The 15,818-nt window shown below is 39.7% G+C and overlaps 1 protein-coding gene across 1 annotated transcript; it reads right to left on the bottom strand.

Annotated features, from left to right (window-relative positions):
* Positions 1-11,373: 11,373 nt before the first annotated feature.
* LOC106636207 (gastric triacylglycerol lipase) lies at positions 11,374-15,260 on the bottom strand. The gene is made up of 7 exons (XM_089588692.1): positions 15,102-15,260; positions 14,374-14,572; positions 12,958-13,072; positions 12,626-12,872; positions 12,262-12,417; positions 11,913-12,140; positions 11,374-11,523 (listed from the first exon to the last, which is right to left on the bottom strand). The coding sequence occupies exons 1-7, from the start codon at positions 15,258-15,260 to the stop codon at positions 11,374-11,376; spliced, it is 1,254 nt and encodes a 417-aa protein (XP_089444818.1).
* Between the last annotated feature and the right edge of the window lie 558 nt (positions 15,261-15,818).

Genomic DNA, 15,818 nt, shown 5'->3' with positions numbered 1-15,818 from the left:
AGAATTTGCTTGATCATGAATACACACAATACAACGAAACCACACTTGTGTACCGGTTGAAATTGATATTGAACGTGTGCCCGACAAATTATTCATTCTAGCCGTTCAAGGGGGCATCAAAAAGTTTGTAAAAAGGGGCATTGACGACAAATTTGACGGGTAAAATAATACGAAAATGGAACAATGGCCCCACGATATACGGTATGCGCATATCTCTTTCGATCAAAATATATGTATATATTGATGCGTCGGTTTCTGCGCAAATCGGGGATGCAAGGGTGTGTTTACGAAGCAACTTACACCCACACCTACACCTCACAGTCCAGGATGCTGTTAAAACGCATTCGCAGATTATGCCATACACGTACATCCATCGGACGATACACACAATGCCACACTGACAAAATAAGCTCCCCGACGCAATGGGGGGTTAATCTGATTTCCATTCATCGGGATTCAGTTTGTACATGCATATTATACCCCCGCGCGTGAAATGCAAATTTTCCATATCACGCTCAAAACTAAAAAGCAGCTGATAATCAAAAAGAACGGGGGAGTTGAATATAAACTGGGGCTTTTTTTTCCCCCACCGCGCCATACCTGTGCCACACGTGAGCTTTTCAAATTCAAACTAGCACAGAGTCGTGTACGTTGAATAGACTAATGAGGCTGAAAGTACGGTATATAACGTGCTTTGAACAAGTTTAAACAAAATAGGCTGGGATCCGAACGTGAAAGCTTCAAAATCATTCAGCCAAGTTTTTTTTTTCATACATTTAACGTATAGGTATCCCCAAATTTTCGGTGGCATTTATTTGAATTTTGTTGTGTTATACACTTACTTTCTATGTGTGTGCAGTGCCTTTGGATAAAAATGTCAGAATGTATACGCCGAGACGACAACTCGCAGTGTCTTGTATTCTCGGAGCTTCGTGGCGTCATATTTTATTTTGGAACATTAAAATTATTGGTGAAAGATCAACTCGTTCACACATAACCCATATAACGTGTAGAGCCCGTAATATCTGCGCGTCATTTGCTCAGAAAAGTTGTATCCGATAAGCGTTTTGCGCTTGTTTGGCCAAAGACTCCCTTGCGTCTCATGTACAGGCGTCGCGCGAGGCCCTCCTCGTTTGCTTTTCTCTTCGATTGGCGAGTCATTTGCCTTTTCGCGCTGGCACTGCCCAAGACGGCCACGAGCTACGGAAAGCCGCCGGACGAGGAGACGGATCGCTACTGCAGAATTTGCCCGAAACACACCATGTGTCTTTATCCGGTGGGTGTATGTTGTATTGTGTATCTCGTGGGTACAAAAAGAGATTCGAGGGACGAAACAAAACTAACCTCCTTTTTTTTTTATTCCTCGTGGTTTTTTTTTTTTTTCCGACCTAGTGCAATTGGTAATTTGAATCATTTTTCCAAGTATGTCAAAATATACGACAGAGTTAATATTATATACGACATCGTACGTTTCTTTGAATTCACATAAATGGTAATCGTATTTTTAACTCCAGGCACCGATGGTTTCGAACCTCTCGATAATGATTTATTTTAATAATACGCTTTTAATTATCATTCATCGGAAAGTGATTGTAATTTATTAAATGAATCTTAATTAATGCATCATCTTTTTTCTCATCAATCAAATGCATTAATTTTAGGTGTACAGAGGAAGTTTAATCGTATGATTAATTTTATGTACCACGTGAGTGCGTACACGATATTTATTGAAAAACGTATAATAGTTTTGTATGGTTTAAATTGTTTAATTAACGAAATAGGTACACCTGGAAACTATAACATAAATTTATCAAGAATCAGCTTTGTTCACACATTAGACGATCGATAATTCCACCTTTTTTCCCACTTTATTTGTTTGTTTTCTTGATTTTGAACGGATAATCACAATTTTTGTCAATGGTCCCTTATCTATGAGTCCTCCACACCGAAATTTAAAAATAGCTTTAAGCACAGGTCGCAATGATTTACGAAGGTATAAAAAATATCTCAGTTGCACACGAAATTGTAACCACACCCTTTGAAAGAAAATTTTCAATATCCCCTCTCTCTCTCGGCAAAGAGGTATACCTTATACGTATTGTACACTTACTGCAGCCCCCGGTGGTGGGCATTAATCTTGGCCACTTTGGCGCGCAAAAAGCTCCTTTTCCCCGCAAAAGTCAGAAGCAGCACGAGCTCTTGGTACACACCCTCGCCCATACAAATATACATTATGGGCTGCTGGTGCAGTGTACCAAAGGGGGGGCCAACAATGGCACTCTTGGCCCAACGGTTAGTTGTATGGGGATACAAAGTGTTGTCCTTTTTCTCTTCCAGTACGACGACCCCGGGTTGAACTGTGTGGGTCTCGAGAACGGGGATCTCGACGCCGAGGAAATCGAGTTGATCGTGCACAGACATAATTTGTTTCGCGCCGACATCGCCAGTGACGGTCGTTACAGCCGAGCCAGACAGTCAACCTTTTACGTTATGATGCAAGTGGTGGGTATAAAGCCGTTGTCGTAGGGTTTTTGGCTCGTTCTTCCGGGCGAGAATAATGACAACTGCCGAGAGTGTGCAGCTACTTACAATTGTTTTTTTTTTTTTTTCCACATGAACTTTTATGGTATCAGGGCAATCCGAGTAATAACTTTATACTACGAACATCAATTTCGAATTGCAATTTTACTTTTTTTTTTTTTTTTTTTTTTTTTGGCTCACAACAAATGAAAAGCAGTTCAAACGTGAAAGTCGTAGAGACCAGAGAACCTTTACAACAATTGATATTTTTACATGTAACAATTTAGCTACTCGTTTCGTCATTACATGTTAATACGTTGAAACACTTCAACGACGGTACAAATCGATACACGTAGATTCTCGTTTCATCCGGGCGGTTATTAATTTTCGTGCACCTCGCACCGTGACCGTACAAATTCGAGCGGGTCGACGGGGAATTCCCACCCAGTCGGAATATTTTCGTACCGAATCGGATACAACGCGCTCCGCTTGGTATACAGGATTATCAAGGTTTCGAGCAGCAAATGTATACACACACGCACACACACGAAATCAATTAAAAGCGGCTTGTATATACTTGAAAATTATCATCCTTGGGTTGTGAGCTGTATGGATTAAATCTCACGCGTAAGTGAATTCAAATAAAGACGGGAGACGTGATCGGTGACCTTTCAGCTCTGGGACGACGAACTCGCCAGGATAGCTCGCCGATGGGTCCTCCAGTGCAACATTTTCGAAAGGGACGAGTGCAGAGACGTCGGTGAGACCATTGATTATCAACTGCAATCCTCCAGTCAATATCCAATATCGGGGCTAATATTAATTTCACTCGGATGGCGATGGTACACAACGCCCCAATCATTCCAGTGAAATTTCACCAATACCAAGTCTGTGACGAGTTCAAAACGAAGCTCCCTTTGATTATTTCGCGCGACGCCTCGAGTAGCTGCACCGCCTTTCGGATTTGAAATGTAGGGCGCAAGAGAGAGAGAGAGAGAGCCGTACAATGGTATTATGGACGAGCTGCTCGAACGAACGAAGGCGCAATTAAAGCTCCCTCCCTCTCAGCTGGCGCTTACATTTAAGAGACTCGAGTTATTTGATCTCGCGGTCTCGAGCAGCTGGCGGTACACTCCAAGACAATGCATTAATTAATTGCAAAGGTACACTGAGGGAGATGGATCAAAGGATATAGTTTGTAATTACACGGACCAACGCGCGCCCCCTTATCCAGTTGCTCTAATTATCATTGCTGAAATTCGCAAATGCGAGTTATTTCCTCGGGGGAAAAAAAAAAAAAAAAAAAATCATCCCTCATACTCTCCATGGACGCGAGTACAGTTTGTTGGCGCCAACTTTCTGATCACCCGTGAATCACGTAGCTCGCGCGTCGATGGGCGACAATGGTGGACCGGAGCGAAACTTTTCCAATTTGTTGGACACAACGAAATTTTATCGCTACCCGATGGCTCCGCCAAACTTGCCCCCCGGCGCGTACAACTACCAAACGGACCGTCTCTGGTTATCAAAAATAAGCTAACGCTTTTCCACTGTGGCTCCGGGGCTGGGATCTCGCCGCGTATAATCAAGTCCTCGATAAAGACATCCCGTCGCGCTTGCGCTGTTGATGACGACAACCACGACAATGGACATGTCGGGGTTCGCTTGGCCTACGGTGAATTAAATACAGTTTGGGTACGCGAGCTCGGCGTGTATATGAGTTGTGGCCCGTGTCCAGTTTCGGGGGGCTCAATTTGAGTTGCTACACGCAAATACAATGAAATTTCTGGTTCTGTAAGATGCGTGTAGTGCAAGACACCTCTGGTATTGATCTAATACGGTTGATGAAGTGCTTGTTGCAGTATCGTGATGAATTTTGTAGACGTAATCAACCCACGCTTGGATTCGCGATTCACCGATCGGAGCAGCGGTAGTTTACAACCGGAAGAACAGCACTGCATATTCGCTCCCATTGTGAATAATATACACGTAGCCGCTAACGCGAAGGGGTTTTAATTTGCGCGCGGCGTAACGCGATTAAGGTATATCTCGTGTACGGTCGAGCTCTGCACCACAAATGCCCGTTTAATCCATCTTACCCCGATTCTTCCGGTGGTATGATAATCGCGATTACAAATTCGGGCGATCCGTTTTCCGTCCTTTAGTGCTACGCTGATGTTTCACGCCGGGACGTACTTGCGGTGATTTTTCACCGAACCGCCGTCGCCACGGCTGAGAGGGAAAACCATCCGTCAACGATATCTATATGTATGGGTATCCCGCGCTGCGTGGGGTGAAAAGAAAAAAAAAAAAAAAAAAAGTACGACGCCGAGTTGGTGCACCGTATACGCCATTCATTGGGGGGAGGGACCTCGTTCCTGTAATGAGCCCCACCCTCGTCGTTTGCTCGTTCGGGAACCCGATCCATCGTTAGTTTTCCCGGGAAAGACCCCCCCCCTCCCGCGGCCTTTTAACAAAATCGGATTCTACCGCAAACTAATTTGCCTCCGTCCCGTGGTACGGCGTGTGTACGCGGGGTACCTACGCTTTTCTCTCGTTTCGAGCGTTCGTTAGCTCGAGCTACGGCTTTTCCGGGGCCGAAAAGAGCTATCGATCGCCACTCGTGCCCTTTGACGCCACTGTAGCCCCCCTCACTCCGGGTCGAATTGACGTGCGTTTCGGTGGGTGGCTGTACACGTATAGGTTGACCCTTTCTTTTCTCGTTCGTTCGCGGGGACGAACCTCCTGATGCTGGAGCATCTGCGGGTACGCTGACGCAAGGCTGGCTGTATCGGGCAGGCGAGGCGAGAAATGCGCAGCCGATGGAGTACATTTGATTAGCATCTTTTTTTCTTTTTTTTTTCCATCCACAGGTAGATACGTCTGTACGTCTATGGGTTTTTGGGGAATTTCCGTCGCTCGACGTTGGTAATTAGAATAATTTATAAGCCCACTGGGAGTATATACCTTCTGGTGTGCAGCTCGGAAATTCTTTTCATTTTATTTCACATCTCTACAATCCAACATCGCAGTGACGAACCAAGTTGATCAAACGTTCCAACACAGCTCCATCGGATGGAAGAAAAAAGACCTATGCGAAACGATATTAGATAAAAAAAAATACAAAATACAATTTCGCGATGTCAAAGGGAAGTTTTTTTTTTTTGCTCTTGTTTTTTTATAAACGCGTTTATCGGCGTTGCATCCGATCGTACTAGCAATTCCAAGTGGGTACGTATACCTTTAACAGCAACATCAAAGAATCGAATTCAAGTTAAATTTAGCGGAACGACAATTCACTAAAAAAAAAAAAAAAAAAACGTTAACGTGAAACGTGAACGCATCGGCGCGCAGCTTCTTTGTCAAAAGGTTCGCTCGGGCAAAAATGCGGTGGCGCGAATCAGCATACGCGTACAATAAGCCCACAAAGTGTCGATACCTTTGCGACATGCACGCGAAGGCATACACCCACTTACTCAACAGAAACGCTTGGTGTGCGAGTCGAAGAAAAAAATTTGCTTGACAAAAGAGAGCCCGGGTATAATGTGACACGTGCACGCGTGTGTGTCCCACAGGGCGCTTTGCCGTGCTGCAGAACGTCAACGCCCTGGATCTCCAGGATACGGAGTTCGCGTCAGCCGAGGCGAGGGCGTTGGCCAACCACACGGCGATCAGCCGGCTTGAATATCACATGAGGAGCTGGTACCAGGAGGCAGACACCGCAGCTCCGGTCGGCCAGTTGTACCACCGGTAAGGGCCATCGCCTTATCGCGCTTTTCCTATGCATAAAAGGGGAGGGATGTAAGCGCCAAGTGCGCGGGTTTCAATTACGTTTCGCTTCCGTGTCGTCTTTTACCCCCTCGTCGTTTGAATGAACGGCTTACCCCCCCCCACTTCGTCGGTGCAGGTGTGCGAGAGAATCGGATACGTGGCGAAGCTGCGGTTATCGCGAGCCGTATCAGGTATTTTTAATCTCGCTAATTGATTCGTTCCCCCTTTTTTCCCCGGTGGCTAGGAGGGAAGGTATAACATACCTTTCGCCTTTGCGAGAAATTACACGAAAAAAGTTATACATCGGTGCCCTTTGGCGGAAGAGAGTATAGGTATATATGTATAAATAGGTACTCTCTCGATTATGGTTGGGTGTTTGTATGATAGGGTGGCTCCCTTCTCTCACGCCCTTGGTACGAGTGAATTCCTGTTGTCAATCGAACCATCCCTTGAAAATAGGATAGCTGAGAACTGTAGATCATTGCTTTTTCTAGTGAATTTAATTTTGGTACCTTGAAATATTCAAAGGCGGTAATTTGCAGGGAAAAGGGCAGTACAGGCGCACTCGAAGCTTCGCTAATTTCAGCGGTGACCAAAGTTCAAAACTAGTTTTATGCTCAAGTGGGCTGGATTAGAGAACACTTACTTTTTCCAAAAATAAAAAAATAAAAAATAATCACATTCCAGAGTCAGAGTAGATCTATAGCTGATCGATATGATGTAATATTCTCAAGTGGAAAGATAATTTTGCCGATTTCATCGCAAAAAGCTGGTTCTATTGGTCGTACATTGTGCCTCGTCGCAGCTTTTCCAGGCCAAATCGTATAATTAACGTCGAGCGAGTATAATGCGCCCAATCCATTAGATTGATTGGATCTCCCCCCTTCCTCGGCCTCCGTTTTTCCAAGCGCGTCACACACTCGGAAAATTAATCTCCGTGTCTTCGGATCCAAAATGAAATCTGAAAAAAACTCCTTGCATCACCTTTTCATCAGATCCAGGAAATCTCTAACGCGAAAGATCAAAAGAGCAAAGGATGATTGAAACTTTTTCCGCGTTTCTGAAAAAAAAAAAAAAAAAAAAAAAAAAAGATTTCTCGTACGCAGCGACAAAATAGAAGTAGCGTTATTAAGTGTCACGCGTGTGCGCGCACGACTATCGCTCCCATCAAAAGGCAGGTGACTTTTTTTCTTCTTCACCCCATCATCCGTGCATCAGCGGAGACGTGAGTTTTCCCGCACACAAAGGCGACGTTGGAGAAGTTTACCGAGGGGATGAGAGTCTGTATAGCCGTCTCATTTATGATTTAACGAGGCGTGTCGGGGCATACTTGCGCGTTCGAGCAAAAAGATGGATTTTCGGCGGAGAATTTCGTCTACTACTTTGACGGTGGGTAACTTACCCCATCGCTCTGTGTACGCTTTCTGACTACGTAACGTCAGTTTCGTACATTACCACGTTGATGGAAAATTGGCATCTGATAAAAAAAAAGGCATTTTCAATTCCAATTTAGGGGTCTCGGTGATCTCCTCGAAATGCAGAGAAGGTACAGCGAAGCTTCTCAACGATAACTATTAATGATAAAAATTCAAAGAGTTTAAATAGCTATAATCTATATAGTTTTGTTGTTTTCCCAGCATTTTTGAGAAAATATCTAAAGAATATCGAGAAATTCAAAGTTTTTTTATTTATTTATTTTTTTTACGCAAATTTATGCATGAAAAAAAAAAAATAACAATAACAATTGATACCACAAAGAGATAAAAAATAACATTGCAAGTCAATCGGAAAATATCGCCGACTAATGAAATTACGCGTATTGGCTTGATTTACGCAATTTAATCGGTATATGAAAAACTAATGCAGCGAATAAATATTATTCCGATACGAGCTCGTTATTAACCATTACTGTCCACCGAAATCGCACGTATTTTCGCTTCGAACTCGAACGATACGCCAAAGTTGATGCCCCTATTTGAATATCGCAAGGGCGGGCACCCCGATAAAAGCACCGAATCGGAAAGTGCCGAGCTACACTCACCAAAATTAAATTGCGCTCACAACCACGTAAGGTCGCGGTTTTTCCCAAAAATACAAGTCCGCCCGTACACACGTAACCCCTTTGGCGCCGACATAACTCAAAAGCCTCGAGCCACGACGCGCGCACAGACCCATTAAACATGCCGTCCCGTTTGTATACATCGACGCGGCAGCAACATCAGCGACGGCGAGGGCGTCGTCGGACTGGCGACGCCGTGGGTGACCAACGTAGGCTGCGGCCGGGCCATCTATCACGTAGACGACGACTCGGGCGTCCAGGGTAAGGTCGAGGTCCTGGTCTGCAATTACGGGCCGATCAACGAAGCCCAACGGCGCCAGCGTTGCGGGAACACCAGTCGCCAGTACCCCGAACTTTGCCGTGAGTTTTACACGTGTGGTATATTCACCCAAAATCCATCGCGAATTTTCGTCCTAATGTGCACGTTTATTTACTTACTTACATACCCGCAGTGAATTTGGAGAGCGAGTCCTCGCGAGGCGTGACCCCGCGCTTCCGACCGAGACCGCGGGATCTGCTGACGCTGCTGTTGTGCACCTTCGTCGTACTGATCGAGGGGAATGTTGGTCGTTGATGCGTGTCGATTAAAATTTTTTCTGAAATTTTTTTGCGTTTTTGTCACGTTTCAAGGGAATTTTCTCGGGCGTCGCTGTGATGCGGCGACCCGCGGTTTCTTGGAAATCCGCGAGGTATTAACGGCGCCTTTGCGCGAGATAAAAAAAAAAAAATCCAATCCCGACTTATAGCGGTGGGAGCTTTGGAAAAATCCATGTCGCGCTGAAAAAAAAAAAAAAAACATTAAAAAAACGAAGGCCAGAGTCGGTCGGGAAAACGCGCGTTCACCGGCAGCAGATAGAAAGTAAAAGAGAGATAAAGACGATCTTGGGCGAGTGTGAGGAAATAAAAAATAAAAAAAAGGAGGAGGAGAGGAAGCACCGGGACTCGTTAGAAAGCGATCGATCTTCTCTCTCTTTGGCCAGAGACTCTGCTTCGGCTTCTTTGAGCCTGGCCGTGACGCGGGAAATGGCGTCTTTTGCTAGATTAAATCTGTCAGCGGAGCTGCAGCCGGGGATTTTCGAGGAGTTGTGTATTATGTAGGAGGATGGGGGTCGCGGAAGCGTTATAACTTGGCGAGCTACTGTATCGTATACTCTATAGGCGCTAACCGATACTCGGCGATTTTTTCCGCAGTCGTGCGTTGTCATTCGTACGCTATCGACACTTGGTCGTGTGTTTTTTTACTATTTTTCACACGTGCTTGTACTTTTTTAATATTTTTTTTATTGATAGTTGAGCAGCTGAAGAGATTGCTGACCTTGACAATGTGTGAATAGCTGATATGAGCTAGCGATACTAACGCGCGTGTCCGTTAAGTAAAATATTCAATTGAACAATTTCAAAGGCAGGTAACAGTGAGAGGTTTTTCCCAGTTGTTTTTTTCCTCTCTTCATCGCTCTGGGTGTTATTACGTGATTTTTTTTTCATTATCCTAATCGCATCTAAAAATTATTTTCTCTGTTGAAATCGTATTAGTTACATTCTCTGATGAGTATCTCGTTTTGGGAGTATTTCTTTGTAATACTACACAAATTAACATCAAGCTATACATTTTTGAATGTAGACAGTTAAACGTTTCAAATATTCTTTAATTCAACAGTAATCAGTGTTAAATACAAAAATTAAAATTATCATACTTTTAAGATTCAAATTTGTTACTTGATACAAAAAATGATGATAAAATTTGTTTTTTAAGTGTAAAATGTTATACAAGATAAACATTTTAAATGGATATTTTAAAAAATTGTTTTTTACTTGTATTCACCAAAAAATCTTAAATATGCTTACTATTCAACCCTATAATTGTAAATACCACAAAAAGTGTGTGACGTTTACCCATTACAATCTCCAGGGCAGAACCTTGATTTCTCAGAACGTAATTAGTTTTTTTAACAGTTTCACTACTCGAACTAACAAATCTTAATACTAGTGGTCAAAAAGTTAAAAAACAAATTCTAGGACTCAAAGTAATCGCGTGATGCCTTTAATCAATAATTTTGAATGACGACTAATAATACATTTATCTAGAACTAGATTATCAATTAAATAATCGTAAACGGGTTTTTTATGTTGCGGGGCCGTAAAATGTCAAAGTGGTTCAAGTTTTCGTTTCACACCTTATTGTAAGAAACAACGTCCAGCAGCGGTATGTTTGAAAGTATTCAATGTTTCAAAAAAATTGAAAGGTATTCTTGTTTTAATTTGATTTAAATTAGTTATAAACAGTACCCCTTCAAAACTAATACCGGACTTTTAGATTTTAAAATTGTATATTTACAGATTATTATAAATTATAAGAAACACTACACAATGATAACATAAATTATTTTTTTTATAGAAAGATTTTTATAAATCATACCTTAATAGGTATTTGGAGAGTTGGAAGTAGAAAAAAATTAATTTTAGACTTTTCTAGTCGAAATACAAATTTTTTATTACATATTTATAAAAATAGTTGTACAATCTTTAAAAAATAGAAATTGTTATACAATATTTCGACGCTTACATGAATACTTTTCTCATCTTATTACGTAAAAATAACTTTGCGTAATTATTTAAAATATCACGTGGTATGGAAGGAACCCTAATCACGTTATACATGTATCGGAAAAAACTTGTTTTTCAATTGTATTCACTGATACAATATTATAAAAGATTATTTCTACTTTGTAGAATTACAATAGTAGACACCAAAACAAATATCCAATACTTGCTCAATATTGTATTACACTTTATAATAACGAGTTAATTCAGTATTGTTAAACTAATTAACTAATAGGACGTCTTAAGATGCTTAGCTTTGGTTTCTCTGAATGTAATTAATGTTTTTTAATGCCTACATTCTTTTAATAAATATTTTTTTAAATATGGACAATGACCTTACAATACATAAGCAAGTTTTTGTACTAAAGATAATCATGTTGATTATTGTAAACCATGATCTCCGATGAAGTTTAATAACACACTTAATAATGTACTGGATGTGCAATCAAGTAATCGTAAACAAGTTCTTTCACGTCTCGGGCCCATAAAAAGTCAAAGTGGTTGAAGTTTTCGTTATGCACCTCATTGAAAGACACAACGTTCGGCAACTTTGTTTTGAGGTACTCGACGTCCTGAAAAATTCATTCATTAACTCACTTAAGTTTATTCACATTATTTATTTAAATACACTTATAATTGGTATACTTAAGTCTAATGAGTTGCCCAGTTTTTAAAATATCATACCAAAAAAAAAATTTCACTTCAAAACAGTGTTACGTACATTACACAAACTACAACATTAATTGTTCTTATGTTGAAATGTAATCGACATTTCTAAAAAAAAATTTCAAACCCATTTGTAACAATGAATAAATAATTTAACTAATTAATTAATTGATAAGGAATACGATGAGTTGAGAAGAATTTAACTATCAAAAAGTTAAATTAGTGCATTCTTACGTAACTTAGACCAAAATTAGTATACATATTATTACTGACATGAGAAAAAAAATTGTAATACCTTGTAGTTGACTATATCGTCATTCTTGGCGTACCATATTGAAACAGGGGCTGTTACTTTGGATAGGTCGTAGACAGGAGGTGTTTTTTGACCATATTTTCTCATATTATCTTTAACACCATAGTCGTAAGCTTGAAATTTTTTCATTTTGTAATTTTGATTGTAGCTATAGACAGTAATTGCAGAGGTACCAGCTGGAAAATGTGCTAAAATGTTGGGTATAGCCGTCTGAAACGATTTACATTTTGATTGGCAACTAGTTTAACATTTTAATATAATTAATTTTCAAATTAATAATATTTATATTGTGATTTATATAGCTAAATAAAATTTTATATTGAATGCTTACTCGATTCAGTCGGAGTGGGTCTAGTCCAATTGTAGAAATCAACGAAGTACATAAGTTTTGAAGAGCATCTCCGTCTTTGCAAAATTTAGCCCCAAACGCTGCAGCTAAGGGACTCTGCGGCAATACTTTGTTTACTTGGAAAGTATTTAATATAGCCTGTAAAGTCACATTAATCATCATAAATTTCAAGTGAATGGAAATTTTCAGCTAATAAAGCACAAAAATTTCAAATATTTGGTTAACCCGGTTTTTCACGATTTGATTATGAAAAGACATTAGAATTTGATAAAATAACACTAAATATTTGAATTGCGTGTTAAACTAAATTTGTGAAATAAATTTTAAACTATTACCCATTACTTACAAATAGTGGCTGGTAAATTAAGTCTACGTATGCTACTATCTTTCGTAGGGGATATTGCCAGTAAACGACAGGCGCTAAACTTTGTACTAAATTGAACTTTTGGTTATATTCTGGGTACGTTGACAAAAAGACATAACTCAAGGTAGTTCCCATAGAATAACCTATGTATGTCATTTTTGGCTCACCAGTTGTCTGAAGAATAAAATCAACAAATGTCTTGATGTCGTATACCGCCATTTCGTGATAACTGTAAATAATAAATAAGAATAATTTATGCTCACTAAATATTTAAAATTTAACGTATATATTTTACTAAGTTATTTAAACAATACCTAAATTTCCAAAATTCAGTTTCGGACATTTTTGAGTTGACGTGTTTTTCAGAGTACGTGTTACCACGAACATTCCCCACCCACACATCCTTGCAAGCATCAGCCAACTGATACGCTAAAAAGTTTAAACAAAATTTGTATCGTGACATGACCATCCTAGACAAAAAAACTTTTTTTCTTGTAAACAATACTTTTTCATTAATTCTAATGGTAGCTATAACTGTTTGAATAAATGTCTAATAATTTTAAATTACTCCGAAGATGCTTTACGCCATACAAACTTCAGATTTTAAATCAGCATCTTTTCATACATATATGCGTATGTACATAAAATTCACAAGTAATTAAATTTAATACAAAGCCAAAGTAAATAACTTTAAACTTATTTTTGAGTTGTCCGTCGGTCTCTTCGAATGATCAGATCATACTCATGAAAAACCTTGAGAACAGAATTGGGACGAGGTGTTACGGAAATCCTATTTTGTCTAAAAATATTTTTGGATGACCGGGATATTTAGAAAGTTTCGAGATGTTGTGGGCGTAATAAAATATTTCGTTTAATAGAATTTGGAATTTTTATTTTTTACTAATTTACTGATTCATTCTATATACTAGATACTACAAATATTTACAAAATTGCACATAATATTGGTGAAATCAAAAGTTTAAATAACGTTTATTTAAAAGTGTTTGTAAGTTAGATAGTATGTAATTGTTATTAAGGATGAATTTTTACGTGAAAATAAATCCTGAATCAAATACATGGTAATATAAATTTCATGTTTTAATTGATAATTTAATTTTGTTAGCTTTTTTAGGTGAAGATGAAAAAGAACCAACATATTATATTTTCTAATTAAAACATAAGTTAGTTGTTAAGACTAATTAAGTGATCTTACAACGATTTTAAGACAAGAAAAGGATTCGGTTTTACTAAAATTTCATTTGAGAGGACCATGAATCTCGATTATCCCAAAATTTTTTTCGATAAAGTTTATAGAACGACATTTTGTTACATAAAACGAGGTAGAGTGAAATTGTTGAGATGGCAAATTTAGAGTCACTCTTTAAAACGTTTCGTGACGGTATGAGATAACACCAAATAATACGACTTTAGTTTATGTGTACTTGATAAGATTAATAACACCTTAGTTAATGTGTGTTTAGTAGTTTTTATAGTTGACACTATTAAAAAATACAGAAAATTTTGTGTCATTTTTAATTTAACTCACTCGATAAAATAATTTTTCATCAATGAATTAAAATTTATTTTTGGTGGGAGAGTTGATTGGACTAACATTAAAATTTAATTATATAACCTATAGTCCATTCGAATACAGAAATTTTTCAAAACTCTTACGAGCTACGGATAACACGATTTGCAGTAAAATAATTTCAAGGGCGGAAAAAACTTACCTAAATCCTTTTCTGGACCAATGAGTACCCAACTGTCCGATGATAGCATAATTCCATGTTGGAGGTATACCACAGGCTTGCGTTTTGTGGTTTTGCATTTGGGGCTCCCGGAGATTCGATGTAAGGTCAGCTTGTAACCATCAGGTGAAACCAAGATGTGCTCCTCGGCAGTGTAACCGTGTTGTTGGACCAGTCCCACCTTGAGGCAATATTTTCAATAGGTTCACAATGAGTTATCGGATATTTACAATGTAACTCCAAGTATATAGCATATTAAAGTACGCGTTTGCAGTAAGTGTTAGTTGAAACTGCTATTTTGAGTGAAACAAGTTGCGGTTGAGTTGATTAAAATTTTAGGAATAACCAAACTAATGGCACTACTAAACCAACTTCTTTTAATCAGGTGGGAGGAAACACTTGGTTTTCACATGCTTCACACGCTTACAAATGCGTTAAATCGATGATAAAAAAATTTCCATATCTCTAGCCATCGTGTGTTAATCGTTAAAAAAAATTGCTTATTTTAATGAAACAGGTGAAATACGTTACGGATCATAGATTTGGTTGACCATAAAACTTTCATCAACGCTATCTCAATGCATTTTATGGAAAAAAAAATTTTTTTTAACAAAATTTTGAACGTGTTCTTCAATGCACTTGGACTTGGTATATAAACAATGGCTGATCAATTGTGGGGCCAAAAATATGTCTGTAGTTGTAATACTTACAAAATTGAGGATCGGATACTCAGTCGCGGGGTTGAAGGGCTGGTTGAGACTTTTTACGTGCACCACACCCTTGTGCTGATAACCCAACCAATCGAGCTGCTGAATCAAAGCTAAGAATTGGGGGAAGAAAATGGACGAAAGTATCTGGAGTAAATTCATAGTGACTCCGATGTCGAGATGAGGTCGAGCGAGGCAAAAAATAAAAATATGACGATCTCTCTCTTAAACACGCGAAGAGAAGTGATTGAGCAAAGTGCTCGACCAGAGAGCACGACTTGTTTCAAAGAGCAGCACGGGGCTGAATGTTGTCCACCTGTCTGGCTCATCCACTTTTTATTTTGGAGCAGTTATCATCACTTGGTCCGCCTGTCCTATTGGAAGCCTCTGCCCCACTAGGAGCCACGAGTCGCTCATCCTCTCCACTTTTCAGTGCTTGTTTACTCCGCCCCGCACGTGGCAGTGCTACAGGAGACCTTGATGACTCGTAAGCCTCATTATTACGCGAGCGGGAATGAGATGGATACTTACGGAGAGAGCGGGCAAGCAAGCGAGGGAAAAAGGTGTGTCGCACGTGCGAAACCATCGCACCAGCCGAATGTTTGCCCCCTTCTTTTCCTTCTCTCGTTTTCTTTGGCTCCTCCTCTCCCTTCATTGGTCACATGTACCGTTTCACTCTGCCATCTTCGTCCAATTTCAAGTTCGAGATGCCATGAACTT

Source organism: Copidosoma floridanum, unplaced genomic scaffold, assembly GCF_036245765.1.
Source record: "Copidosoma floridanum isolate Cflo_tuat_1 unplaced genomic scaffold, Cflo_Japanese_pri ptg000001l, whole genome shotgun sequence".
Classification (NCBI taxonomy): domain Eukaryota; kingdom Metazoa; phylum Arthropoda; class Insecta; order Hymenoptera; family Encyrtidae; genus Copidosoma; species Copidosoma floridanum.
Note: the sequence above shows the minus strand (reverse complement) of the source record. Positions and strands in the feature narration are given on the sequence as shown.

Bases quoted from the DNA above. Each gene is read 5' to 3' on its own strand.
- LOC106636207 (XM_089588692.1), bottom strand. From the start codon at position 15,260: ATGAATTTACTCCAGATACTTTCGTCCATTTTCTTCCCCCAATTCTTA. The intron at 12,873-12,957 runs GTATTGTTTAAA...TATTATTTACAG, and splicing joins ACTGAATTTTGGAAATTTAG to TTATCACGAAATGGCGGTAT. The intron at 12,418-12,625 runs GTAAGTAATGGG...GTGACTTTACAG, and splicing joins TAATTTACCAGCCACTATTT to GCTATATTAAATACTTTCCA.